Below are 27,248 nucleotides of genomic sequence, written 5' to 3' on the forward strand. Positions count from 1 at the left end.
TGCACTCAATCCCCTCATCCAGATCATCAATGAACATATTGAACAGGACTGGCCCCAGTACTGATCCCTGGGGAACACCACTCATGACCGGCCGCCAACTGGATTTGGCTCCATTTACCACCACTCTCTGGGCTCGGCTGTCCAGCCAGTTTTTAACCCGGCACAGAGTGCACCCATCCAAGCCGTGAGCAGCCAGCTTGTCCAGGAGAATGCTGTGGGACACTGTGTCAAAGGCCTTACTGAAGTCCAAGTAGACAACATCCACAGCCTTCCCCTCATCCACCAAGCGGGTCACCTTGTCATAGAAGGAGACCAGGTTAGTGAAACAGGATCTCCCTTTCATAAACCCATGCTGGCTGGGCCTGATCCCTCAGTTGTCCCGCACTTGCTGCATAATGGCACTCAAGATGATCTGCTCCATGACCTTCCCCGGCACCGAGGTCAGGCTGACAGGCCTGTAGTTCCCGGGATCCTCCTTCCGACCCTTCTTGCAGAGGGGCGTCACGTTTGCTAGTTTCCAGTCATCCGGGACCTCCCCGGTTGACCAGGACTGCTGATTTGTAGAAGAACAAGGCTCAATTACTTTAAGATCATTTCAGCTTCCAATGCAATTACTGCAGAATAAACACACTGTTATTATAGGGTGGTAAGACAGGCAAGTACACTTCTAATACTGACTGCAATAATTAAACTTCCTTGCAAGATCAAAGCTTGAAAAGTAAGCTTTTACTTACTTATTTACCACTTCTCTACTGTCCAACTAGTGTCTGGACTGCATTCAGCTCTAAGTAGTAAGGAAAACTGGCTTCCCTTCTGTAGACATGGATGGCCTTCCCATCCTGCAGTTCCACAAACTCTTTTAGAGATCAGATAAAACACTTCACAATTGTCAGTGCTCTACTATACTGAACAGTAAGAAGGAAGGGAATATAAAATCCAACAGTGGTTTAACAGTAAAATTTATGAAAATCAAAGGGGAAAGCAACTCAGTTCTTGTAAGTTACAAAGAAGACATTTAAGTAAAAAGGAAAACCAAAAACTCATATGCTTTAATACCACATCTTTAACTGATAAGTCAGGTTTCCCCAGGGTCCTAGGCAGGTGTGGCTGTTTTACCTTTACATGGATTTTAAGCATTGCGAAACTGTCAAACTGTCTGTCTATTTAATTTTCTCTAAGTAAACTCTACAATTGCAAATTCAGAGTCTCCATAAAGTTGAATCTTTCTCAGGGAAGGAACAAGAGTGATGGAGGATAATTCTGGCCAACTAAACAGGCAATGACAGCAGATGCAACCCTGAAAAATTGTAGCACTTTCCAAGCAATCTGGTGGTAGCTCACTGCAAGTGAGGAAGAACACGGAAGAATTCTAAAAAGGACGGCTCAAGAGTGCAAACACAGCTTGGAAATAAGAAAATTCAGGTACATGAAGAAAGGCAAGGTATTTGGAAGAGAGGAAAGAGATTGAGAAGCATCATCATGGTTTGGCAAGGAGGTGGAGTCAGTTTTCTAGCACAAGGAATGGGGCATGGGAAGAGAGAGACTTAGGAGAGAATGGAAAGTACCAAAAGCCTCTGGGGGCAGAGAGGGGAGATGTGTGAGGTGATGGGTCTGAAAGGATTGAAGTTGCCTCATCTTCTCTTCGAATAACTCTATCTAAATCGCTTGTACTGGGGTGAGGACACACAAGACTATCTTCAAACCTAAACAGACCTGGCCCTGTTTTCCAGCCCCACTGATAGGCTTTTCTGACACAGAAAGTGTGGTAGACCTCAACACAGTGGAAGGACAATGGAAGAATAACATTTTGAACACATTCAGTAAATTTTCAGCAGGAAGATTAGGTGACAAAATCTGAAGCGAGGAAGCTATAGTGTAACTTCAGCTGGAGACACACAGACAAATACCAAGAGAAGTTGACTACAAAACCTACTCACAAGAATTAACAGACAGGACGATACTAACAAAAAAGTATTTTTAATATTAGGCTTGTGAGAGATTTTCTGATGAGAACTATGTCATTCTTACAACACAGATGAAAGATGGATCAGGTCTGCCCTGTAGTAATATATTCCACCATTGTAACGATGCCTGAGCCATGCTGCTTAGGCTGCCTCAGCCATCCCTGCTCATCCCTGCCCTGTACTGCCCTTTCCACTGCGCCAGAACCGTTGTTTATACTATCATGTAGTGAATCAAATCAGGGAAAAAATCTGCCAGGAAAAAAACAAAAGTTCTTATTTTATTTATTTTTTGGGGGTGGAGGTTATATGTATTCTCTAATTCAGTTTACCACAGGCCTGTATTAAGGGACTGTGGGGTACTAAGTTCTGTACACGCACATCCCCTGTACTACGGAGGCAATGGGGCAATGACTACTTAGTTCAGTGCTGCTATGAAACTGCTCATGAAAACTACAGTTCAGAACTCTTCTAGGATATAAAAAGAGATCATTTCAATAGTCAGGTACAACAACTACTACTACTACTACTACTATAGTAGGACCCTCCCCTCTCAACCCTCCCCTGAAACTACTACTACTAATACTGCTACTATAGTAGGACCGTCCCGTCCCCCCCCCCCCCCCAAAAAAAAAAAACCTAGAGGCATATGACATAGCTACTCAAATAGAAAATCAGGCAAGGACTCTTAAATTTCACTCAATGATGATGCCTTCAGCAGCACATTCCTGTTCCATGCCATTGTGCTGAGGAAGTCTAATCCATCAACATCACCATCATTGGATTTGGTTGAAACAACAATGTAATTTAGTGAATTAACTTTATTTAATAGTCTCTCCTCTTGTGATGGAAATCTCAATTTAATATAAAGCCACAAAGCTGAAAAGACTTACACTGGATTACCCCTCCCTTTAGGGAGGAGGAAGGTAGGAAAAAGACTGGAGAAAGCAAATGCAAGATCTTCTTTGGTTGCAACTGAAACAAGATCTCCCATAAACACAACAGCAGATGAGATGTTGAGAAACTTTTCTGTTCTTTGAACCTGTGTATATCCTGAGTGCATTAACTTTTAAGTGCTCTTACAGAAGATATCCATTTACTATTACCTCCTGTTCTTCAGATTTTTTGAATGTACACTTTCGTCAAACTGGGGGCAGGGGGAAGTCTGATTTTAGAAGTGCAATATACCAGGCATAACAGGTTTTTTCAGTTTGCTTTGCAGATTTGTTGGAACTAGGGTTGTAGCCTTTCAAAGAACAAGGACCAGAGTCAGGAACTGTACAAACAGCATGCTCATTAGTCCGCGCTGGAATTCTGTGCACCCTTCACTCCTGGGGTTGTAAAGACGAACAATGGCAGAAGACCTCACTACCCAACCTCTCTCCTCCTGCAAGTCCTCACTCTGCACAGTCCTCCCTCCGTTCCTATTTTGCTGCTACAGAGAACAAGGCTCAATCCAACATCATGCTCTAAAGCCATTCCCGTCCCTGGCTGTGTCTTTGGCTACCACCTGCTGTAACTGCTCACTGACCCCTCTGCACACACCCAATGATTAACTTCTATAAAACAGAGTCAATATATGAAACTGTAGCATACTGGTAAGTTAAAAGTTGCACAATGTAAACACAAAATAACAGCCTCAAGGTGGCAGCAATGTTGCATCTATCTTTCTCAAGGTAGGGATTCAAAAGTGGTGAGAAACATCTATCCTTAACTCAAAAGCATGCGTCTGAATTTTGACAAAGCTATCTCTTTTTGCCTCTTTACAAAGGACATGCAATTTCAACAAGCTACTCATTTTCAAAACCTAGGTTAGCCACTTATGCTGGCTATGAAAGTTGCCTTGGTTATCAACCTGCATGAGAAAGAGATCCTGCATCCTAGATGATGGATCAGGAACAAAACATGTAAGTGCTACATACGCTTGACTTCTATCTGGCAGTATACAGTATTAATGAGACCAATATGTTAGCATAGGCAATTAATTTTTTATATATTTTTTTCTTCCTCAGACATAAGCTAACAGATATTTAACTAGAATTTAATCCATCTTATTAAAGCAGGGAAATGGATTAAAGTATCACTCAAATTTGCTACAGTTATTTCACTGTGATAAGTGCTATGCAAAACAGAATGCAGGTAACAACAAAAGCCAGAGTAAGGTCATCTTACATATAACCCACAGCAAGCGGTACCCGTGCAGACACTTGGACATTTCAAGACCCACTGGCCTTTCTGTAAACATAACCATTTCTAAATTGTGTTCTAAGCAAGTGCAGTACAGCAGAGGAAAGGCCACACTGTGCTGTTATCTCACAGCTTTATTTTTCTTTTACTAAAGTTATCCCTGCATAAAGGAACAAAACTAACAGATCATGGGAACACGGCACCGATGCAAAGGGGGAAGTGCCAAGTGCTGGTAGACTTTGGAGCTTGGGCGGGGGACGGGACTCCAACAAAGAGCAATTTCCCCAGTTTTAATCGTTGCCAGGGAGACAGAATTCTTTTCCAAGAGAACTCAAAAGGCTGGGAAAACTATGCACTTCATGCACTTTTCCCTTGAACCAAATACAAATGCGCACTATTTGTTAGGATTATCACCTAGACAGCTCAAAAAATGAGCTGGAGGAGAAACACGCTTTTCCGAAGTTTAATTTTTATCTCGCCACCGAGTACAGCATGAAAATCTGCTAGCTTCCTTTACCTAGGACGAGTCACAGCAGCACGTTCCGAAATTACTTTCAATTTGTGGTACTGAAGATTCAACACATCTTTAAAGCCTCAAAAAGATGGAGTATTTCTAACTCATAAAGAAATAACAACCATCTTTAACAGACATGTATAAATGCTTTTCAGCAGCAGCTGAAAAAAATTATTTTTCTGTGATGGTTTTTGTGGAAGGCAAATATACAAGACCATATAACAAAATACCTACACACAAGTAAGTGTTAGGAAACCATTCTTAAGAATAAGTACCAGGTGCAAAAATGCATTTGTAAATGCTGGGAACAAATGTTTTTATTCTACATTTTGTCTGTCAAACACATCTTTTATTAAAGAATTGAAATACTGTGAGAAGGTATTCAGTGACCAATTCCGTCACAGAATATAACTATGAAATTTTCTCCTTAATTAAAAAATAGGAAGGCACAGAAAATCAGAGTGAATTGTCTAAAGTTCCCAGGATACAGGAAAATAGCAGTAATATTATAGAAGGCTTTAGTGAGACCTCATCTGGAAAGCAGATCACAATCCTGATCATCTGTGTTCAAGAACAATGGACTCCCCTTAGACCAGAGCTAGCAGGATGATCATGGGAATGGAGAACGTAATTTATGAGAGGAGATGAAGGAAGCTCTTAAGATAAAGGACAAGATGAGAAAACAGCCAATTTATATCCAAGAATAAGGTTGGAAATTAGGGAAAGGCTTTTACTGGAAAGAACAAGCTTCTGAGGTAAGTGTTCCAAGAACAGCAACACATACAAAATGCAAAAATAATTAACTAGTTTTATGTTGAACACTTGAGTTTATGAAAGTAATCATACAAATGATAGCTGGAAGCAGGAGAGTGGACTTAAACTTAGAAGGTTTCTCCCATCTGTAATCCCTATCTAAAGACAGCTAGCCTGCAGTGCTGCAGCCCTGCCATATAATACGTTCTTGCTCTAAAAATAAATAGGTAAAAATCAAAAAGGCTAAATCAAAAGTTTAGCAACAGAAGATACTAACTGCACTGAAATGATTCAAACCTTGCCAAACAGATTACTAAACACTAGAATAAAAAAGCTTATATGCTGTAAATAAATTCCTACAATTTAATAATTTTCTATGTAGAAACCAACCAGGCTTTCTATAAACATCATTGGTATGTATCTACAGAATAATCTGGATAAGCAATTTTCACATGGAAAACTTCACAGCAATCGTGATATATATACTTACTAGATAAATCAGTATTTAGCAATCATTAAGATGCAAGATGTGGTTTCTAACTTGTGAACAGAGATTAAGCTAAAAAGGAGTTTATTTCCAGTGAACAGATTCTTTTCCATCTTGCAGAGGTGAACTAGTTGGTATTATCATACCAAACAGACCGATATCTTCAGCATATCTTTTATACAATCTGATATAAAGACATTTGAAAGGGACTGCTTAGTCTAGCTTCAAATTTGCCATTAAATTCAAAAATGTTGCCAAAGACATGAAAATAACACACTGTTCTCTACATCCACCTGGAATAAGATCAGAACAAATGAGCTTAACCAGCAGCAAAAGGAGAACTGTATCAGATAGTAGGAAAACAATAAAGAACCAAAATAAATTTTCAGGGAAGACTGTGGGCTCTCTGTTCCTGGGCTTTTCTTCTAAGAGTAGATTAGACAAACATCAGTCAGGAATGGTATCACGTAACTGATTCTGCACTTCTGATGAATGTTTCTCAACCTGCAAGACCATGCCTCATCTCATATTGATCAGGAGTACTTCATGCCTCAACAGAGTACATGGTTGCCAGGTAGAAAAGCTGGCAGGAAATACGGCTTTGCACTTTATCTGCGGGTCATGGCTAAAATATGACAAATTAGGTTGCTTTTTCTTTTTCTTCAGATCCATTTCATCTGTTTTGATTCCTGTGTTATGCCCTATTACCTATGCTTTACTTTGGTACAAATCAGGAAAGAAAATCAGCCACAGAATTTCAAGCCTTCACCCTCCCCCACATCGAATTACAATTCAGTTTAGGCAATCTCTGCTTTTTCTCATGAAGCATATTCACAGGAATAAATGTAATTACAAGTTTCAAAAGGTCAAGACATGAAATACATCTCATCAGTGCAAACCACCATATCACCACTTTTCCCAGCATATGCTGATGAAAGCAAACCTCTCTAACCTGCTACAAATACTCCTGAACTTCCTGCATCATTTCCAAATTGACTATGATGAAAAAATATTTCTTAAAAAAGAAAATGAAAAAAGCGTCGAGACAAGCATGAGAGATCTGTAGTGTAGCACTACTGAAGCAGCAGATGTTCACTAAGAAATATTTTTCCTAAGACTTTTGACCTTGTATTGAGCACAGAGGTGACACTCAAATCATTCACCAAACTCCAAGAACTGTATTTGTTGAATGGAAATAAAGAGCAAGTCTGAACGCAATCCATTTAAAATAAATTGAAGTACACACTGCTGCATTCCAAAATATGTCTGGGAATCATATTTAACTGTATTTTTAAAAAGCGAAACAATCCTAGTGCTACAGAAACTGATTTTCCAGAATCAACATAACTAACAAGGACTCTGACATCAAAACACATATTTTGCTCTGTTTAAGAACACAATTAGTAGAAGCTAGCAAAACAAGATAATGTGTAAAGGTGTTCAAGTGCACAGGCTCAATGAAAGCTCTGAAATGTTATCCTGACTCAAAAAATATCTGTCCAAGCCATTTCTGTTTCCATTCTTTCATACAGTTTTCACAGTATGGTCTTCTTTACTTCCAGAAAACTACTTCTGACTCTGACCAATTTTCTATTTCTGCAGGCTTATTTTCTGTGATCTCCCTGAGCATATACATACACTCACATAATTGCTCTTTATTAATTTTATAAGAATTAATATAGTAACTATTACCTTCTGGTCTCTTTCTTCAATTGTTAGATCCATGACTGTCATTTGTGGCTAACCTCAAAACTAGTCTTGCACAATACCTTACCATTAAGTGGCTGGTAGAACTACTATGAAGGCAGGCTTCTGGCATTCTGCATACACTATTTTGGAACTGGACTGTTATTTCTCTGTTTTTGGAACTGTACTGAACTCCAGGACACTTGTTCTCAATGCAAGGTGAAGTAGTTTAGTATTGCAAGTAGGTTTTTAGCTTCACACAAAGTAAAAAAGAACTAAACTCAGATATAACAAGAGAACCAACAAGTCACAGGAAGCTTTTATTAAAATCTCACTTCAAGGAGCAAGATCCTTTTTCTGTCAGCCTATTAGCAATGGCAATAAACAAACACACATATTTTAAAATGTAGCAGATGTTGTTTGAAAACAAACTAATCTCCTCATTACTATACATAAAAAGCCTAATGCAACCTGAAAGCAATATTATTGTGCTCAAGTGAATGTATAAAAATCTAGTGAAAATACTGAAGTGGATTTTTAACAATTCGCAGAAATTGTCTAAATTAACTACCTCAGTTTTTCTTTATTAAAGTTTGTTATGAAATACATTAAAACAAACATTCTATTTAAGACTCTGCATTACTGAACAGCAATAAATTAACTTTATGTTACAGAGAGATGGGTTGAATGGTTTGGACTACTTTATTTCACACTACATGGTTCTATTAAGTTGTGATAAGTCCCAATTTTAAGGAGAGAAGAGGAAAAAAAGAAAACCCTAGTTCCTATGTTAAACAGATTCCAAAACTTAAATAATGTGAAGGAAAACTGTTCTGCTTCCAACGTACAGTACAGTTATTTTAACTAGTCTTTACAGAGAAAAGAAATTTAGAACAAGCAACCTAATTGACCAAAGAAATGCACCAACTCTGACATATTCAGAAATATAAAAATGCAATTGTATTAATGGAAGATTGCTTTAAATTTGTTACGTAAGTAACATATTCTATTTAGCATTTATGCCAAATTGGGTCTAAAGCTCACAAACTAAGTTACAAAAGAAAAACAATGTTGCAAAGCAAAAACCTGAGAATGCAGAAGTTTTAACTTAAATCTGAGATGAACATCTTATTTTCTACCCCACCTATTTAACCAAGTGTCTTAAATTACACATTTTACCAACATAGGAAGTCCCAAATAGCTCATCAGGATTACCTGCAGGATACTGCAGATGGACCACTATACCTTCAAACCACAAATTTGAGAGACTAGGATGACCAACAAGGAGTTCAGTTAAGAAACTTAGGAAATTGAAAATGATCTTGAGATACATCTAATTATATAGGTGATAATACAATGCAAAAACTAATTAGTATAATAAACGTAGTATCCACACAGAACCAGACAGCCACCCCTTTGCAAATACCACAGAAGAGAAAGAATACATACAAGGATGGAAGCATGAGCAAGCATTCTTACTTAAAATGTTCATCCTCCGACTCAAGCTCCCGTGGCCACTCTGCATCTTTGGGAGCTTTATTCTTCACTGCTATCATGCAGTTCGTGATTAAAAAAAACCCGCTACACAGGTTCAAATGCCACATAACAAAAAATTTCTGAGGAGATATTTACATTTGCAAGGTCGAGAAATGTTGCAATCTAAGAAAATAGTTCACTTACTATTTTGATCTTTCCTTTATTTGCTTTGTATAGCTAAGGGAATAAAGTTACAACTCCAATTAAGAAGACTTTGGCTATTGGCTTTTCTTTCTCTGGTTTTGAAGTGAACATTCTGTTCTTTTAATTGCAGTTTGCTTTAAACTTGATACTAACTATAACACCTTTCGACAAAATTTACTTTCCACAAGAACTGACCAGGCATGGAGAGGGTTTACCCAAGCCAAAGGTTCCACCTGTCATTTACTGAGAACAGTCTTAATACTATGACAGAAAGACAACTGGACATCTTAGATCAAAGCCAGAGCTAACATGTACTCTTATAAAATGAAGGGAAGCTGTGAAATACTAACTCAGTTATCTGCCTAAGTAACTTTCTATCTTTATCACATTATCTGAGTGAAGACAGTAGCCCATCTTCCCTAATATTTCAGTCAAATACAAAAATTAAATATTTTTTGAAAAGGTAAGTCCCTGATTACCATAAATGCCTGAAATGCATCTGAAAGTTTACTGTCTCCCTTCAGTTTTAGAACACTTAATCAAATCATAACATTTTCCTCCTACTAGAAAACGGTCAGCTAATGTGAATCAAATAAATGCTAAGCATAATAGAAGATCTATTTTTTTTGACCAACAGCTAGTACAACAAATCATTTACTGCAAATCAAAATAATTTTTGAAGTTATTTTTAAAAAATGGCTAAAACCCATGAAAACAGATGAGGATTTAATGTAGTACTCAGTGAGAAGGGCAGAGTCAAAATAACTTTCCTTAAGGACAGTGTAAACAACTGGTTCAGCAAAATGACTGAATTTATTACCTCTGCTATTGTTCAAAATGTTCAGTAACTACCATTGTAAAAAAGAACATAACTAATCTGAAAAGGAAGAACATAACTGATTTTTTTTCAGGGTAATGTTTAAAACAACATTCCTCAACACTGATTTAAGAACTTAACTCAAATTCTGTGGTACATAAAATGGAATTTGTTTTTTAAAATATATGTTGATGTTAAACTAAAAAATTACACAGAAAATTCTACTATATTGGTGCTATTTGAATACAAATTCCCATTATCCTAGACATCAAGAAACTTCTACCTAACTCATGTTTTCTTGTGAAATGCCTATCATAAAATAAACAGCTGGTAGGACCACAGAAAGTAGAAACAGAAATTTGAGACTGATGGAATCTGGAGACTCCTGTAACTTTCAAAATAAGAAAGAGACATCATTTTATAGGAAGAACTCTAAAAACTGATATGCTCAGCAATTACTACCTTGTTCTAGACTGACTGTTCTTGCTTTAGAGTCACTGTTTCAAATGCCTTCTTTTTGAATGAGTCCAGCTTTCATCTCTGCATTTTAACCACATAGCGTTTTAGGGCAACATCAGAAGACAGAGAAGGCACACCCTCCCAGGTTCACCATTTACACCTTTGTTGGCTAAGAAATGTCACTTGTTAAGTGGAAGGAATCAGCAATTTAAGACCTGTATTTTGTCTAACTGCAAGCAAGATTTCAGCTTTTCAAGAAACCCCTAATATTCGGTAGCCAATGCCTCTTCATGTGCCTGATGTAAACCAAAGCGATGCATCAGAATACTCATTTAATGAGTCAAAGTGTCCCACACAGAACAAAACAGCCTTCCCGTTGTAGCTTTTGCTTAAATTTTTCACAAGTTTATCCAGGAAAAAAGTTAACTTTGTTAATAAATGGCACTATGAATCTTCCACAACCATCATATTGTAAGATCACAAGTATTGTTTGGCTTCTGGTACTGGCTACTTCATGGTATACTTATAAAATAGCCTTTCAAGAGAGAACTTTTTCCTACATCTGCACGCTAAGGTCAGACCCTTAGAAGGACAGACTACTTCCTAAACCTTTTTTCTTCCTCACACTAGGGGGATGTTCTGTCTCTTAAAGGAATTAGCAGAAAGTCTTTTAAGTAAACTATTGTGCCAGCAGGACTATATTGTAGAAATACTGATGTATAGTCTGCATAATCTCCTTTAATGGAATTTAAGGCCAATTAGACATACATCACTTGGGATTGGTCTTGGTATCTTCCACTCTGCTTCAGAATAAGGAATCAAAGCAGCTTTCCTTTTCTTGAGAATATGGAAAATAGGTGACCACTTCTCTGTCCTACTACTTCACATACTCATATTTAAAATAACAAATTTTCTAAGACCTGACTTCTGCTCACTTACTTAAACTGTGACTTTGCCAAATCCTTCATTTTATAGCAACCAGTATTGTATTTTATGCAGTTATTCTACATTCAATTTTTAAAATATGTACAGATTACAGTCTAACCTCGCATTCAGACTCTCACAGGACATAATCCACTTCCTACCAAAGTCCACAACATGAACCTACTGATTTTGAAAGCGCACCCAAAGCTATCCAAAGCCATAATTTCAACTAGAAACTTATCACTGGAAATAATTATTTCTAATCTCCAATGAACTGTATATAATTTTCAGAAGAAAGCTCATAAAGCAAGGAGATTCATTCTTCTACACTGACAAAGGCTAAAAGCTGTAAAAACAGAGGCCCTAGCCATAAAACTGATAAAGATTACCTGAATCTGTCATAGGCTATTATCCCCTTCCCATCAATAAAAACACTGAAAAGAGCAAAATACAGATCTTTTCTTCCACAAGAGGCTGGAGAACCAAGGGAAAAAATGGTCTATGTTAGGCTCATTAAACAGCACTTATGTGTTCCACAGTTAGCTTTAAATATGGCAGTAGGTTATAATCCAGCTTTCTGTTCCTACATACATTCTCTGAACAAGAGTGATTTCCAATGGATACGAAGCATTAACAACAAGAAGCCTGTGAAACTGATGTGACACTGAGTAGGTCCGTATCTGTTACAAAACAATATAACTCACGTTATCAACTGACATTAGGTAAAGCACATCCATATACAGCATGCTTTACCACTATAACCGACTCTCTTCCCTAAAAGGTCAATTTTTATGACAAGTACTAACACACGTACTTACCTTTTTGTATCCTCTAGTAATAAACTAAGAGTTCAGTATTTTTATTCCAATTGAGCTACAAACATAGATAGTGTTAAAAACAAAATACAAATACAAAAACCCCCAAAGTCATTACTCAACAATAAGAGTGGCGGAACCAGATCTAAATGAAAATTGCATCAGTACCATCATGTCTTCGAGAAATAAATAAGGTGGTATACATACTTTTCTGCTTGAAGTTTGGTGGTTTTTACTATCAAGTCCTGGGTTTGTTCCTTTGCTGCCTAGAATACAATTAGAATTAAGTATGTGAAACAAACATATCAAATGTATTACACAGCCTTTAAAATATATACTACTTTTGAAGCTTTCTGACTATAAGCAGTTTAAAGAGTGCACCCTTTGAGACAAAGGGCCTTCTTGAAATAAGTATTCATTAACTCTCCCTATTTTCAGGCATCAAAAAATAAATTAATATCCTTATCCATATATATTTTCATATTTATATATGTTTATATTCACACATGGTTATTTTTTAATGTATATTTAATACAAAAGCATTTATATAAATATTAGAAATAGTTCTGATTATTTTGTTTGTCCATCAACTGTAAATTGTTTGCTGTTACAAAACAAAAAATGAAAGAAGTTCGTTTGGATGCTGAACTGTCCAGCACCAGCATCCATCCAGCCATTTCAGACAACATGAATACAGCTGTCTGTGCTGGTCTTAGCAAGTTTAGCTCTACAGCCCAAGCAGCTCACAGGGCTGTAAGGACCAAATGCAATGCACTTAAGAAGTCCACCACAGCCCTAAACGTTCAGTGCTGACAATGCAAGGGAATCCATGCAGAAACAATTCTGCTACAGACAACAGCTGCATGACTAAAGGGATTGCTGCAGCTGAAGTTAAAAGAGTTCAGAAATTTATCCCTCAGCAAAAGGATAAAAGACATCCGGAACTGCTGGTTTCCCACTGGACACCACCAGTGATCTTTTAGGCAGAAAAATAAGAAGATTTAACAACAAAAAAAAAAATCCCGAAATCAAAATACATTCAGTATGGAATAATATTGCAAGTGAAGAAGGGGAAAGAACTATTTTCTCTGTGAATAATTTCAAGACTGTAACAGGTCTAAATTATGGTGTTTGCCAAAATGATGATGCCAGTCTTGAAACCTCTAAGAGGTCTAACGCAAGTATATACACACACTTCTTTCATTTCAGCCTTTCTATCTGCCACGCTATGTTAGTTACAATGGAAAAGCAGTCAAGGTACAGGAACACTTTGCAAGGTGAAAGAAGGACTGCAATCACTCAAGTACAACTTCAGTCATCAGGGAGAGCCTTAACTGTTCCATAAATACAGACAGCGGGCACCACTGAGATGCCAGTTGCCGAATTTTCTAAAGGAAACTATTATGGGCTAGCATGCAAATTTAATAAAAACTCAACAGAATTTACTGAACATTTAGTAGTTCCAAAATAATTTAAGATATCTTTAAGCTTTTTATAGCTTATATAAATAATAATTTTTAATGTATTTTAAACTTTTTTTTAATAATATTGATTTTTAATGCTTCAGCCTAACAAAAAAAGACTATTACAACAAAAGACTGGACCTGAACTATTCAGTAAGGAAATCTAATAATTCCAGGCTTTTTTTTTTTTTTATCCTTCCTTCACAGTTGCAGATTTTAATAAACCAAATAGACAGAAGAAGAAATTTGCTTCCTTTCCAGTACCTTCTGGACAGAGGTACTAATTGTCAAGAAGAATGCTAACAGTAGGACAGCAGAAAGGAAGGAAAAGCAGTTTTTCTGGATCTGGCTAGATAGATGAGGAAGCCAATTTTTATTTACATGCATTCAAATACATGCCAGATACTGTTATTATTGTATGTATGTAATGTAACAGCTTACATCTAAGCAAAACAAGGTAACTGGCAGAAAAGTCAGACATGCCAGAAAAATCAGAGAGTTGATATTTGATGTCTCTTGCAGATCCAAAATAGAAATATTTTTCTCTTCCTCCCCACAAATTAAAACTTTCATTATCCTTCAGCCCTGCTTTATGCCATTCCAGCACTTGCCTCCTTCTCTCTCCCTTTCAGCCACTGCATTTATCAAGTCACTGTCCCGAAATCAGATCTGACAGTATCTGGTTATTTGGATTGGATGGTATTATAAACTTACAAAATAAAAAAGGCAAAAAGCTTTTTGTCTTATCAATATATAGTCCCTTTCATATCTTGTATTTGTTCTGCTCTCTTAATACACTGCGCTCTCAGCACACTTTTCTGCCTTATATGCTATAGGTCCTCCTCTTTATATCTTCTATTTGCTCTACTGAGTTCATTTTTGTCGTCTTATTCAGCTTGAGCACATGCTTGCAAGTCTTCAAGTCCTATTACAGATAAAATACCAGAGTATTTAACAACTGAGTGCTAGTTCATGGGCTTATTAACTTACTTTACACTCATACATACAAAGAAAACATGGGTTGAACTGAGACAAGTTACAAGTTCTACAACGCTCCAGAGGAAACCTCCTGTGGGGCACAGAACAAAACTACCTACTGACTTTAATAAAAGAAATCACTGCAGGGTGGCTCTACTTTGGGAAAAAAAAATAATCACAGATGATCACTTCATGATCTAAAGACAGAAAAGAGCAAAAATCTGCATGGACACTTGACTCATTTCCACATCTAAGAGATTAATCAAACAGCTCCTGAACTGCACTAGGGAATACATCCACATTAATAGTGTTCAAAGAGATCTGAGACCTCCGAGGTACATTACCCACCGCCTTCCAAAATTTAAAATTAAGTACCGCAGTGGGCTACACTGTACTCTCACACATGCTGGAACAAGTTCATCAAACTACAAGCATTCTTATGGGAATTACATACAATGACTATGAAACCTATTAATCTAAGTAGGGGGACATCTAATGTCCCCACACACACACATTAGGAGGGGAAAAAGCAACTGTTTTCACAGGATTTTTTAGTGAAGGATTCTCATTCACATGCTCTAACTTATGTGCTATATTCAGAACAGATTTGGTTTGGGAAAACATCTACGCTTCAGCAACCATAAACCTTTTAAACTCATCACTGTATTGAATATTCAATCTGTACACTAAAACCAAGCCAGATTTAGTAACGCATGATAAAACAATTTTTTTTTTTCCCCTAGAATATTATGGATTCAGGATTAATACGAAACAGAATTGGTCTAGTTGCGTATCAGCACTCTGAGACAATGCTATGAAACAAAACTAATAGAATGAAGATGGCACACTAGATTTGTCTCCCTCTTTGGATTACAAGATACTTTATGAATATACTTGCGGTATTTATATGAACACATAACTCAACAGATGTAGTCAATGCGAAAGGCACACAAATTTTAAACAGAAATACACAAATGTAGTTAACCCTTTAATTTCATGCACATCCAATCTAAAAATGTTTTTTCTCCACTCACATACAAATGGATATCACATTGCTATTCCCAAAATAAGTATATTGCCGCATTCTGAATTGCAATTTGGAAGAAATTAAAATGACTCCCTCAATATATTTTCTAAATGAGTAAAAAGAAATACATTAATATCCTAAAGTAACATAATACATATACTATGGAAACATCTCAGTGTCACTGTTAATCCTCCAAAATAATTATTTATCTTTTTAAAAGAAAGCAGTTGCACCTCAAAAGAAAAAACATACAAAGCACATTTATTTATATTTTACCTTCAAACGACTGGACATATCTTCACAACAGCTGCTCATTGCTTGCACATCTTCATTTATACTCTCAAGCTCCTAAATAAGTTCAAACAACAGCAATTGTGTTTTAAATCAGAAATGCCATACCTAGGCCCTGCTTCATCCCACCAAAATGAGATGCCCAAGTTACAAGCAACATAGTTGCTTTAGGCTCCCTGTTAATTAACGGACACAATGCACCTCTAAAGATCAACGTTCACTTGGGATTTTTATCTGTTTGAAACATCACCTCTCTCCGTGCAGGATTTTCATCCAATGAAACAAATGATGAAACAATTTTACTGTAAAAGTATATTTGTCCTGAAAAGTCAAAATCTCTCTTCATCCTTTTTTTCTTTTTTAAAACGTTAAATTACATAGCAGTACTCTTGCAAGATCGCTAGTCACACCATAAAAATGCTACCTCTTTAACTTGCTTGAATATGTGGACAAATTCTTCATTTATGGCTAAGCTTCGTCGTTCAATGTCTCCACGCAAGTTTCTTCGGGTGCGCAAACTATTTTCGACAAAAAAGGTCGAGAGAGCCTTGAGTGCTTCCAGCATTTCCTAGAAAATACAACAGACCTTAACTTTCCACACAGTTACAAAGAAGCAGGTTACATAGTCTGTAACCATCCCAAGTTCATGGTCTTATTAAAAAAAAAACAAACCAACAACAAACCTACGACATGGTTTTAGAGAAAAAAATACCTAAACACACTCCAGATCAGTTGGTAAATAACTAAAATAATCGCTGAGTCTTTCTTCTTCTCGTGTGTTATAACACACAACTTTGTCTACTGTTTTAGGATAGCTTTAATCAGTAAGATTACATTAGGTTAAAGCATGACCTATCCATAGCTAGAAAACATTTAAATCAGAAAAAGCTTGCGAAGTGCCCTCCGAGTTAAGCAATACAAACCTCCCTGCGATTGGAAGGGATCGAGCAGGTGCGCGGCATGTCACCGGGGAAGCAAAAATGAATTTTATCTTTAATTAACGCTGCAAACGTCAGCTTGCGACTCCGCAGCGGAACTGAGGGTATGACAGGGCTCGCTTCCCAGTTTCGGAGCCTATCGGGGCTCGCAGCCCCTGACGGCTCATCCGGCCGATTCCCCGCAGGGCGCTCCTCGCCGGGCAGGCCCCGGCCCGGAGGCCCGGCCCGGCCCCCGCTTCGCCCCCTCAGCCGCCGCCCGCCCCACCTTGTCGTTGTCCAGGCGAGTCTCCAGGATCTTGTTGAGCTTGCGGGACAGCGGGTTGCTGCCGGGGGCAGCCGGGAGCCCCGGAGCGGGGGCGGCGGGCGGCGGCGGCGCGGCGGTGTCGGCCATGGCTGCGGCCCTCCCCGGCCGCCCGCACTCAGCGCCGCGGCAGCGGACCGGGTCCGGCGGAAACGCGCTCCCGAGGCTTTGGTTCCGGCCCGGCCCAGGGCGCAGGCCCGCGGCGGTTGGCTGTGGGAGCCGGGCGTTTGGTCCCTGGCACAGGCGGCGCTCAGGGGAGTAAATAAAAGATTTTGGGCTGATGATAAGAAAGAGGGTTCACTTCCCGAGGTCGGATAGCCGTATTTATTTCATGAAATAAATGCTTTAGTTATGACTGTAACTAGAAAGGAAGACTAAATGGACTCTTTATTGTATAAGCTGATAGGAATAACAGTAAAAGCATGTCAAAATGAGGAGGGTGTCTTGTTCCGACTGTGCATTTACTGACACAGAGGTTTTACCCCCGAGGTCTCCTCGCGGCTCCAGAGCAGCAGAGCTGCCTCTCCGCCGCAGAGTGATGGAGACACGGCTGTGCGAGACGGGGCCGTGGTGGGGCCCGCGTCCCCCGCCACGGCAGCCGCGGGCTTCGCTCCCCTGGACAGCCCCGACAGGGCCCTGCGGCGGTGCCGCTTTGGTGCCATGGGTCAAACATCAGCAGGAGGCCGGCTGTGCGCCCTGCTCTCGTCCTGCAGCCGAGGCACGTCCCGTGTCAAGCGCTGAGGTGCAATGAAGGGGTTTCTGTGAGCTTTTCCAAAGGACAAAAGGCAGGAATGCAGATGAAGGTAAGATGCCATGGAAAGCAGGTGACCATATACAGCACGCAGCTGTTATTTAAGAAGACAAGAGTCCCGCCAGGGCATTAGCTCTGAAAACAACAGAGCCTTGCGTATGCAATTGCAAGTCTGTTTCCATTTGTCTGGTGGTGTGTGGATCAAAGAGCAAAGACTCAGGTGGTAGCAAAACTCCTCAGGGGTTTGGCGACTTCACATTGCTCCTCTGTAGGCTCTTCCTGAAAAGAACTGCAAGCAAATCGAGTAGCCTTTGCCTTTGTTCCCACAGTGCAGTACTGAACTTCTGAATGTTTTAATTAACTTATTTTTTTCTTTTAGTTTGAGTAATTTGTCTCAAGAAAAAATTATATGACCAGAGTCCCAGTCCTGAAATCTTAACATGATGGGGACAGTGATAGAATATTTTTCTATTTAATTTTTACTTTTTGTTTGCTTCCTCACGTGGATCCTCTACATAAAAGGCCAGCTTTTCTGAACAGCCAGTGCAGCACCTTCTTTCTACGCTTGGCAAGACAGCAAGCAGGTTTTCAAGTATTTTCAGACACCTTGTTTCCCTTCTTAGTTTCTGTTCCTCCGTCCTATTTCACTGATGTTATCACCTCCTAGATGTCCTTTACTTCTGACTAAGCTTCCAGGAGCCAGGATCTGCCTTCTCCATGTCAGAAGAGGTAAAACAGCATGCAGTCATCACAGGTGTGAGCAATTACTGTTTAAGCATGTCAAGAAAATCCTATTATTAGAAAGATCCCCTCCTACCTATAAACTGGATGTTATTAGCAGTTTGGACAATGTTTCAAATGCTGTTAAACTGTTGGATGAGTTGACAGCATGAAGGCACACCTTGAAGTCAGAAAGACTTGAACATCTGAACCACAAGTGTCGGGTAAGTCAAGACTATTGCCAAGTGTCATCCAGCAAGTTATACCACAAACATAAAAGGAGCCCCAAAGATTTTCCTCTATCAGTTGGTACATGCATTTTCTTTTGAAGCATCCAGTTCTGCTTTCAGATACTCCTTGATGGGTGTGCATTTCTTCAAGAATGTGTTCCATGAGCCAGAATGCTTCTAGCTAACGTAACACATTGGGCTGGCAGGAACTGATAGGATTTTGAAACAGCATGTGTTTATCTGTGCATGTGTAATCCCAGGAAAATGAGAAGAAATAATTGAGGGAGCACTTTTTAATCTCCCGCAACTTAAAGAAGTATTTGTATGAGGACACCAGGGCTTATCTTTTGTTCTTCTTTTAGGAATATTAGATGCAGCTACAAGAAAAATCCCCTCTTTTTCTGATATGGATAATATCTGCGGGCTAGATTTTTCCTCAGAACAGATTTTTTAAACAAAAATGCAAATTAGATCATGCAATTAGGTCACCATCTAAAACCCAGCTGCTGTGCCATGGCTTGTATGTGTCATGAAGGTGGGTTTGACATGACGTTCTTACCAGTTTGGTTGTCCACCAGCAAACATTGTCCTGTTAAGTCAACTGGATGTACATTGTGGGAGTTTGTGATCTGTGAGTGCCAGAAGGGGCTTTAATTTCAAATATCAGTTTCTGTATATCAATGGAAGACAGTTCGTGTAGTGTGTATAATTTACTCAAGCATAAGTTCCCTTACCAAAGCTAGATACAGCAGCAAAACTACAGGTATCAGCAAAGAAATGTCTGGTACAAGGTGTTTTCCGTTGATTCTCTTATCTCAGTTCCTTATTATGTTTTGTTTCATTGTTTTTTGTTTTTGTTTTTTTTCCCCAGGAATAGACAGCAAAGTAACTGTTATCACTATGCAGTTGGTGAAAGTGTTCACAAAAAGCACATTTGGGGCACTACAGACAGGACCGCAGTTTAGCCTGCAGAACAAGGAGTGTGTGGTCTGTAGAATGCCACCTGCCCTCTAAGTGGCCCGAGCTAATAATGCAGTTGTATTTTCAAATGCTTAGAGGTACATGCATGTTTTGAAGGGAAACACAAAAAGGTTTGCAGTAGTCACCTGAATCTGTTCCTCAAAAGGCTAAGGAGGAATAAAACTCTAGTGGATGAATAGGTTGACTGGGGTCAAAGACGTGACTGGAGCTAGTATTTCCCTATCCTGTGGCAAAAGAAGAGTGATTGAGTGGGACATAAAGGAAATGTTTTCTTCAATACAGAGAAGGAGGAATAGCCCTTGCTCTGGGTGTTGTCATAGGCAAATGAGGGTGAGAAAGGAGGATTTTTGTGATGAAGGAAGAAGAAAATGTAAAAATACATGAAAGGAAGAATAATAGAAGAGATTGAGAAAGGAAAAGGAAGAAAGGAAGGAAGGAAGGAAGGAAGGAAGGAAGGAAGGAAGGAAGGAAGGAAGGAAGGAAGGAAAGAAGGAAGGAAGGAAGAAAAGAAGGAAGGAAGGAAGGAAGAATAGACTAATGCAGAGCTTGTCTCAGTATGATGCACAGAGGACACAGGAAGAGGAAAGATTGTGAAGTCAGGGAGATGAAAGGATATATAACAAATGCCCATAATTAGTTGTATTTTCTTACAGTGTAATAGATGAAAAGAATTTGACAATGCTACTGTTACATACAGTTTACAGGCCCTGATGCTTTCAGATGCAGTGAAGAAGAGCATCAGCAGGAAGCTGGCTATATTAACTTGCTGCTCAGGTATGCCATCCCTGTGAAAGTGATAATAGCCCTTTATGCTGCAGCCCCTTTAGAAGATCAGGTGAGTAGAACTCAGCTCTGCCAGGCTCTCCACTGCACAGAAGATACCCCAAAAGAAGTCCATCACTGCCTTATGTTCTTCACTAGCTCTCTGCTGTCAAATTGTTCATCAGCTTTCTCCAGCATTTTGATGTCATTTTGTGCTGTGGTTGGGCTAGAAAACCCAGCTGATAGGCGGGACCACAGGAAAATGTTCTGTGTCTTTAAGTCAATTAGAGTTGGATTTTTTGTCAGTTTGTTTTCCGACAGGTTAATATTGTAGATACTTTCCAGGAGACCAAATCATCCCATTCCTTGAGCTAACAATTTTTCAAAAGCTCAGACAGAGTTGACCCCATTCTGCAAATTAAGGTATGACTCCATGAGTGATTTGGCCAAAGGTCACCCTGACAGCAACCTGTAGTCATGTAGTGAAACCTGTCTGTGTCCCTTAAAGCTCCACAAGAATGTACAGTTCTGAAGTTTTCGGTTAGCTCATGCTATCTCACTTGAGGATTTATTGTCATGCCTCACAGTCAGCAGCAGTGGCTATAATATATGTGATGCTGAATCAGCCACCTGGTTGAGGAGCTGTAAAACTCCTGTTTGTTGTAACTCACTGAAAAGATAACACTAGCAGTACAGTATGCACTTTAATGCATACCAAACACATGAAATCTTCCTGTTCATCTCCTGCTAAAAAAACCTAACCATTGATTTCAAGGGAAGTAGTGTGTCAGCAAAACTAATAGGATTTGGTCTAAATATATTTGGCTCTAGAACTCTACAGAATACAGGACCTCTCTAAAGAAGCAGTCATCTAAACTAAATGGCCATATCCCTGGCAAGGTCAATAGCACTGGTCCTGGTGCTGCCACTCACTTCAGCAAGGGCCCAAATTTTACCTAGAAAAGAAGAAACAAATGGCTTAGAAGGTGGACCCAAGAGAACTAGTATCTGCTTGTGGCTGACTAGCTGCATCACCTGTATCTCTGTGGCAGAGGTATTAAGCTTATCTGCCTTTGCACATGCCTGTTGGGATGCTGATGAGATCTGTAATATAGGAGATTATTGTTAGCATGATAACAACAATATAGCAATGAAGGCGAATACTTTTGCCAAAGAAAAAAGTAGAAGCAGGACATGAGTAACACATGATACAACGCTAATGGTGTATGCCAGACCTGCTATTCTTTCTCTTCAAGCAATGGCTGCCTATGTCCTGCTGGCAAGTCTCTGGAATATGTCCTGTTTTATAGATGAAATAAAAGTAAACCAAACAAGCGAACAAAAAAATACAACCGTTCGCCATCAGGCAAAGAAACAGCACCCTTCACTATGTTCTGATCCCAGCTGAGTTTAGTCTCTAGCAAAGAAAATCTAGAGAATGATACTTAAATTACTGGGCGGTGCCTTCACATCAGCCAATCAACACAAGGCTATCTATGGGATTATGGCATGGCTATGACATGGATCATGAGAAGCCAAATGTAGATCTAATAAATCATGGGAATGATGGCATTAGAAAAAATGCCTTTTGAGTAAGTACAGCAGCAGCACAAGTTTTAACACAGACCATAACTGCTGCAAACTTGGCAGAGTTCCCTTTTTCAACAGCTCCTCCAACTGCTGTATTTTAATCCAGACTTGCAGGTCAAATGTCCACGTCTTATGGATCTCAGTCGAATCTCTGAGTTTTTTCTTCCCTTGACTTTTCTGGTGTGTTTCCTGTGAACAGACTGTTCATTGCGATCCCTTAATGGAAATCCAGACCACTGCCTTAAGCCCCCACAGCCAGTGATGAACCATAACTTTTCATCACTGAAATGCCTGCATAGCTTAGGCAATTCTTGTTTTCCCCAGAACCCAACCATTATGGTCACTTTGTGTTTACAGTTCAAGTCACTGGAGACACGTGATAAATGTAGCATATATTGCTGTCATTCAGAATTCATACAGGATTCCCAGATACTATTACTCTGCTTGGCAAGACAAGAGATGCATAAATATAGACATAGTAATAAAATGTATAATGAAGTGCGTTTTTGGAGCCTTTTCCATTTTGTTTTCTCTATTGCACTGATTTGTGGGTCTCTGTTTTGAAGCCTATTTGTTTTTTCCAAAGTTCCCTTTTAAACTTATCATGGAATCATAGAATGGTTTGGGTTGGAAGGGACCTTCAAGATCATCTAGTTCCAACCCCTGTGCCATGGGCAGGGACACCTTCCACTAGGCCAGGTTGCTCAAAGCCCCATGCAACCTGGCCTTGAACACTTCCAGGAATGGGGCATCCACAGCTTCTCTGGGCAACCTATTCCAGTGCCTCACCACCCTCATAGTGAAGAAATTCTTCCTTGTATCTAATCTAAATCGACCCTCTTTCAGTTTAAAGCCGTTACCCCTTGTCCTATCACTACATGCCCTTGTAAAAAGTCCCTCTCCAGCTTTCGTGTAGGCCTCCTTCAGGTACTGGAAGGCTGCTATAAGTTCTTCCCTTGTTGTATAACTTTTGCCCTTCTTTTTGCATCTACTCCCCAACACACTTCTGCCACGCAGGCAGGGTAGTATGACTTGCTTCTCTCAGGTCCAGCCAATTTCTTTACCGTAGTCACTATCCGAAGTACAGTCCTTAGCGTTAATAACTGCTATACTGGATCTGGTAGCTGTTCCTTGGGATGTAGTTGCATAAGATGATAGATTTCTCACCTTGCTAACCCAGCAAATCCCGCACAAATGTTCATATTGGCACAGGAGGCACAAGAGTATGTGGCCAGGGAAAACTGGGGGATAGGACCTCCCTTTCAAATGGCAGTTGACAATTTTGTCAGGCAAAAGTGAATCTGGAACCATGAGGGAACAAGGAGCTCTTGAGGGGACAAGCAATGCTGTGGCATGGGGGCAGGAGTGGGGCAGCTTCACCACAAAATCGATCGTCTTGTGAAATTGCACCTGAGCTATGTTGCTAGTGCAAGTCACATAAAAATATTGACAAATATGGCTATTTTCATAGCAGCATTACAACATCAACCTAATTTTACAGGCATGGGTGTCATAAACAGGTTTCCTTAGTGCTCATAGTAATTGTGTTTGGGTGAATTTAATGGAACTTTATTGCTATAGCAGGAAAAGTAAAAGTTTCCAAAATGCCAGAAGTCACACTCTCTGACATCTGTCATGAGGGAAGCAAACAACTTCTCAGCAACTCCAGCGTGGAGCTACCTAGTAAGTTTGGATTTGATTCCCTCTGTAAAGTTGACTCAGAAGTGTCCTCTGGGCTTGCCTCAACGATTCATCTTTGTGTGTCAGCTCATGCAGCCCTTCCAAAGCCTTGGCGAGATGCCATCACCCTCAGAGATGTTGGAGAGCGGCAGTGGATAAAAATAACTTATTACTTAACGGATGACACTGGTCGCACTCACTGCAGATGAGTTGCAAACAATTTCTCTGCAAAGATCTGCTCACCTCCAGAAGAAATATGTTTAAGCCTGCAGTTTCTTGCTAAAATTATCTGCCATCCCTTTCTGGTGGTCATTTCTGCCTTCATGGCATTATTACAGGGCTGGCATCCCCATGACTGACATACTGGAAGCCAATAATTGTGTCCCCAAGGGACGTCAAAGGTTGTAGGAAGCAACCTTGTTTCTAAACTCTGGTGTATATTTATCCATTTGCAATCTGAAATAGTGAGGCTGGAATGAGTTTGGGCAGGTCTGCCAAGAACAGGCAGAGTGGTAGCGACTTAGCCTGTCCCGAGCCCCGCGATGGGCTGCCTGCTTTGAAATGCAGGGGGAAGACAGCTCAACCTTGCCACGCTGAGTGATGCGGCTGTCAGATGGCTGGGTGGTACTGAAGTTGCTCTGCGATTACATTGGAAGGAAAATATGTTGTGCATTTTGCTGCTCAGATGAGGGTTTTGCCAACACAGGAGTTCTGTGTCAGCATCTACTGCAGCCGAGTAGGTTGGTTCGGCTGGTGTACAGCACGGCGTCAACAGCTTTGTGAAGCACTCATGTTCCCTGGCAGGAGGGAATTTCCAGCAACCTCCAATTACAGTATTAATTACCAGAGACTATCAAGTACCCCAGAATAGGCCCCAAGCTTCCTTTTGCATGCAAAACTAGGAAGGACTTTCTTGTCCATGCAGGTAGAGCTCTCTTCAGAATATTATCAGCCTGTTTATACATCACCCGTCACTGTCAACTTCCCTTAAACAATGACACCTTAAAACATTGTGCATGCAGAGCACATGCCTTTCAAAAAGCAAATGTCATGTTGAGTGAACTGCCAATCTGGAGGTTTTGAAAGGATATTTTAATGTTAATTTTGATGATTAGTGGCTTCTTTCTACTTCTGTCCCATACGTGGCCTTTTATGTGATAAAGTCTAGAGTCCTAGTAATATAGGCACATTAACACCTTAAAGAGAAGCATCAGTTGCCTTAGCCAGATTGCAGATTGCAGCGCAAACTGGCAGAAATTAGCAGATTGTCTTCAAGCAATATTTGTGCCTCACGGCGGAAAGCTTATGGCAAGAAATGCCCATGCTGGCATGGAGCTAAGCTTTCCTTTCACTACTCAAAAGGCAGATTATTTTGCTGCTTTACTAGTGGTGTGATTGCTGATCCGCTGCTGGTATAGGGAGCTCTGAATATTAAGTGGCCTGAATCTCTTCTCACTCTCGTCAACTTGGATACCTGAAGACTTGAAGACAGAATTAAGTACTTGTGGTGGGATATATCTCACCAGTCTTCTACCATCTAAGAGTCAGGGGTGAAGTCCATAGCTAACCATCCAGGCCTCCTGCCTATCAGAGGAGTGAAAGAAAGGCACTTTTAGAAGGCAATTCATCCTAAGATTCCTACCTAGTCCTCTCCACTGGCTGCATAGAAAACTTGTATGATGGACCATTGACTAGACAATTTTTTTTACCCTTATTGGTCTGACTGTGGCTTTTGACTTCTCCACAAATAATACAAAGAGTATGCCCCAGCTTCAGTGCTGTGGAAATTAAATACTGTGTTTGAATGCTGGTGTAAGTCCAGACTCTCCTTATACTCATGGAAAAGGGGGTAAAAAAACCCAGGATGTTTGATTTTACAATTAAATAAATGAAATGTCTTATTTTCACAGTAAAATGATCCACTTGGTGCCTGTAGGCATGTGACATATCATCCAGATGCATATCATTTTGGGTGACATATGGACTTGCCAGTTGCAAAGGCAGAACTGCCCAAGGGCTAGTTTAATTTTTGCACCTGAATCAGAAAAAGCTTTTAGATTTTCGTTCATAAATCAGTGGTGCAGTCTAGTTCATACCTGCTGCTTCTGTTTCCTCTTCTCCTGTATCTCCTTTCTTTATTCATTTTGTTACCTCTTCTCCATCTTCCCATGCAAATCCTTCTCTCAGAGGTATGTGTTTCACTCTATCAGAGATATGCCTACTTGGGATGCATTACTCACCTTCTCAGATACCAATATTAATCCAGTTTTCTTTTAGCATGATGAGATTTGGACACAATTTCTATTATCAGTAGCGGAGATGTCATGCCAGCACACCACCACAGGGATATCGGCTTGTGTCCAATTCATTGAAACGAATAGTTATTTTACTAGAAACTTCAGTATGAGCAGGAATACGTGTGTTGAGTTCCATTGTCTCAAGTGTTGGGCACTGGCTTGAAGATGTGCTTAAGTACTTGGTGATTCATGGCCAGAGTTTCTGTATTTTACAAGGCTGAGCCAAAGTTCCTTTCTTTTTTCAGTCACTGAAGTTAACAGAAGCACTCATGGATGGGTATTGCAGCGTAAATTAACTTCAGGTGAAGAAACAAGATGATTGCAAAGAAAGAGGAAAGACAACTCTCTCTGTGTCAATCAGAGAGGAAGGACACATTGCCTTCCTGAATTTGGAGGAAGAGGACAAGAATTAATTCCCTCCTCATCACTGCCTCAGCCCCATTCTGCCTCATTTTCCTCCAGATGGTTAAAGGCCCAAGCAATGGGCAGTTCTTTAATACGCAGCTACCACAGAGTCCTCTCTTCTCAAATGTGAAAGTGGCTTAGCAAATATCTAGCTTCTCTAAGGACAGCTTATGGTGTATATTTGAGCGAAGGATTTTTTTTTTTAAATGAGTCCTCAGTTTAATGGGTAATTTCCCTTGAAAATGGTAAACTGTAAATTAAATGGCAAAAAGCAATTAATTATTGAAATGATAATATCCTTGTAAAGGTTAAGAGGTAATATAAATGAAGTTCCTGTGAGCACATTAATGGAATTACTATCTTCCCCCTTGTAAGTGGCAACTGTAACGACCTTGCTAATTAGCTTTTTCATCGGGAAAAGGAATATTGAAATATGTGGTTATATTGCAGAAGCACAATCTATGACTAGGTTATTTTTCTACAACATAATATAAAGAGAACCCTTTTACATGCAGTTAAGAGCTCTTCCCAGAGCATGCAGCTTTTGGTGG

At 39.6% G+C, this 27,248-nt stretch overlaps 1 protein-coding gene across 3 annotated transcripts in view; it reads right to left on the reverse strand.

Moving 5' to 3' along the window:
- COG6 (component of oligomeric golgi complex 6) overlaps nucleotides 1-17,431 on the reverse strand; it is a 61,230-nt gene extending 43,799 nt beyond the window's left edge. Inside the window, exons 1-4 of one of the 3 annotated variants that reach the window (XM_087757145.1) lie at nucleotides 17,246-17,431; nucleotides 16,467-16,610; nucleotides 16,028-16,099; nucleotides 12,491-12,549 (exon numbers count right to left, since the gene is read on the reverse strand). In XM_087757145.1, the coding sequence (XP_087613271.1) occupies nucleotides 12,491-12,549; nucleotides 16,028-16,099; nucleotides 16,467-16,610; nucleotides 17,246-17,371 (401 nt within the window). In that variant the 5' untranslated portion in view covers nucleotides 17,372-17,431. The other 2 variants (XM_087757144.1, XM_009463061.2) reach the window with 2 other exon arrangements.
- Between the last annotated feature and the right edge of the window lie 9,817 nt (nucleotides 17,432-27,248).

The sequence above is a fragment of the Nipponia nippon genome, unplaced genomic scaffold, assembly GCF_047370975.1.
Source record: "Nipponia nippon isolate SJK-2023a ecotype South Korea unplaced genomic scaffold, ASM4737097v1 scaffold_2, whole genome shotgun sequence".
Lineage (NCBI taxonomy): Eukaryota > Metazoa > Chordata > Aves > Pelecaniformes > Threskiornithidae > Nipponia > Nipponia nippon.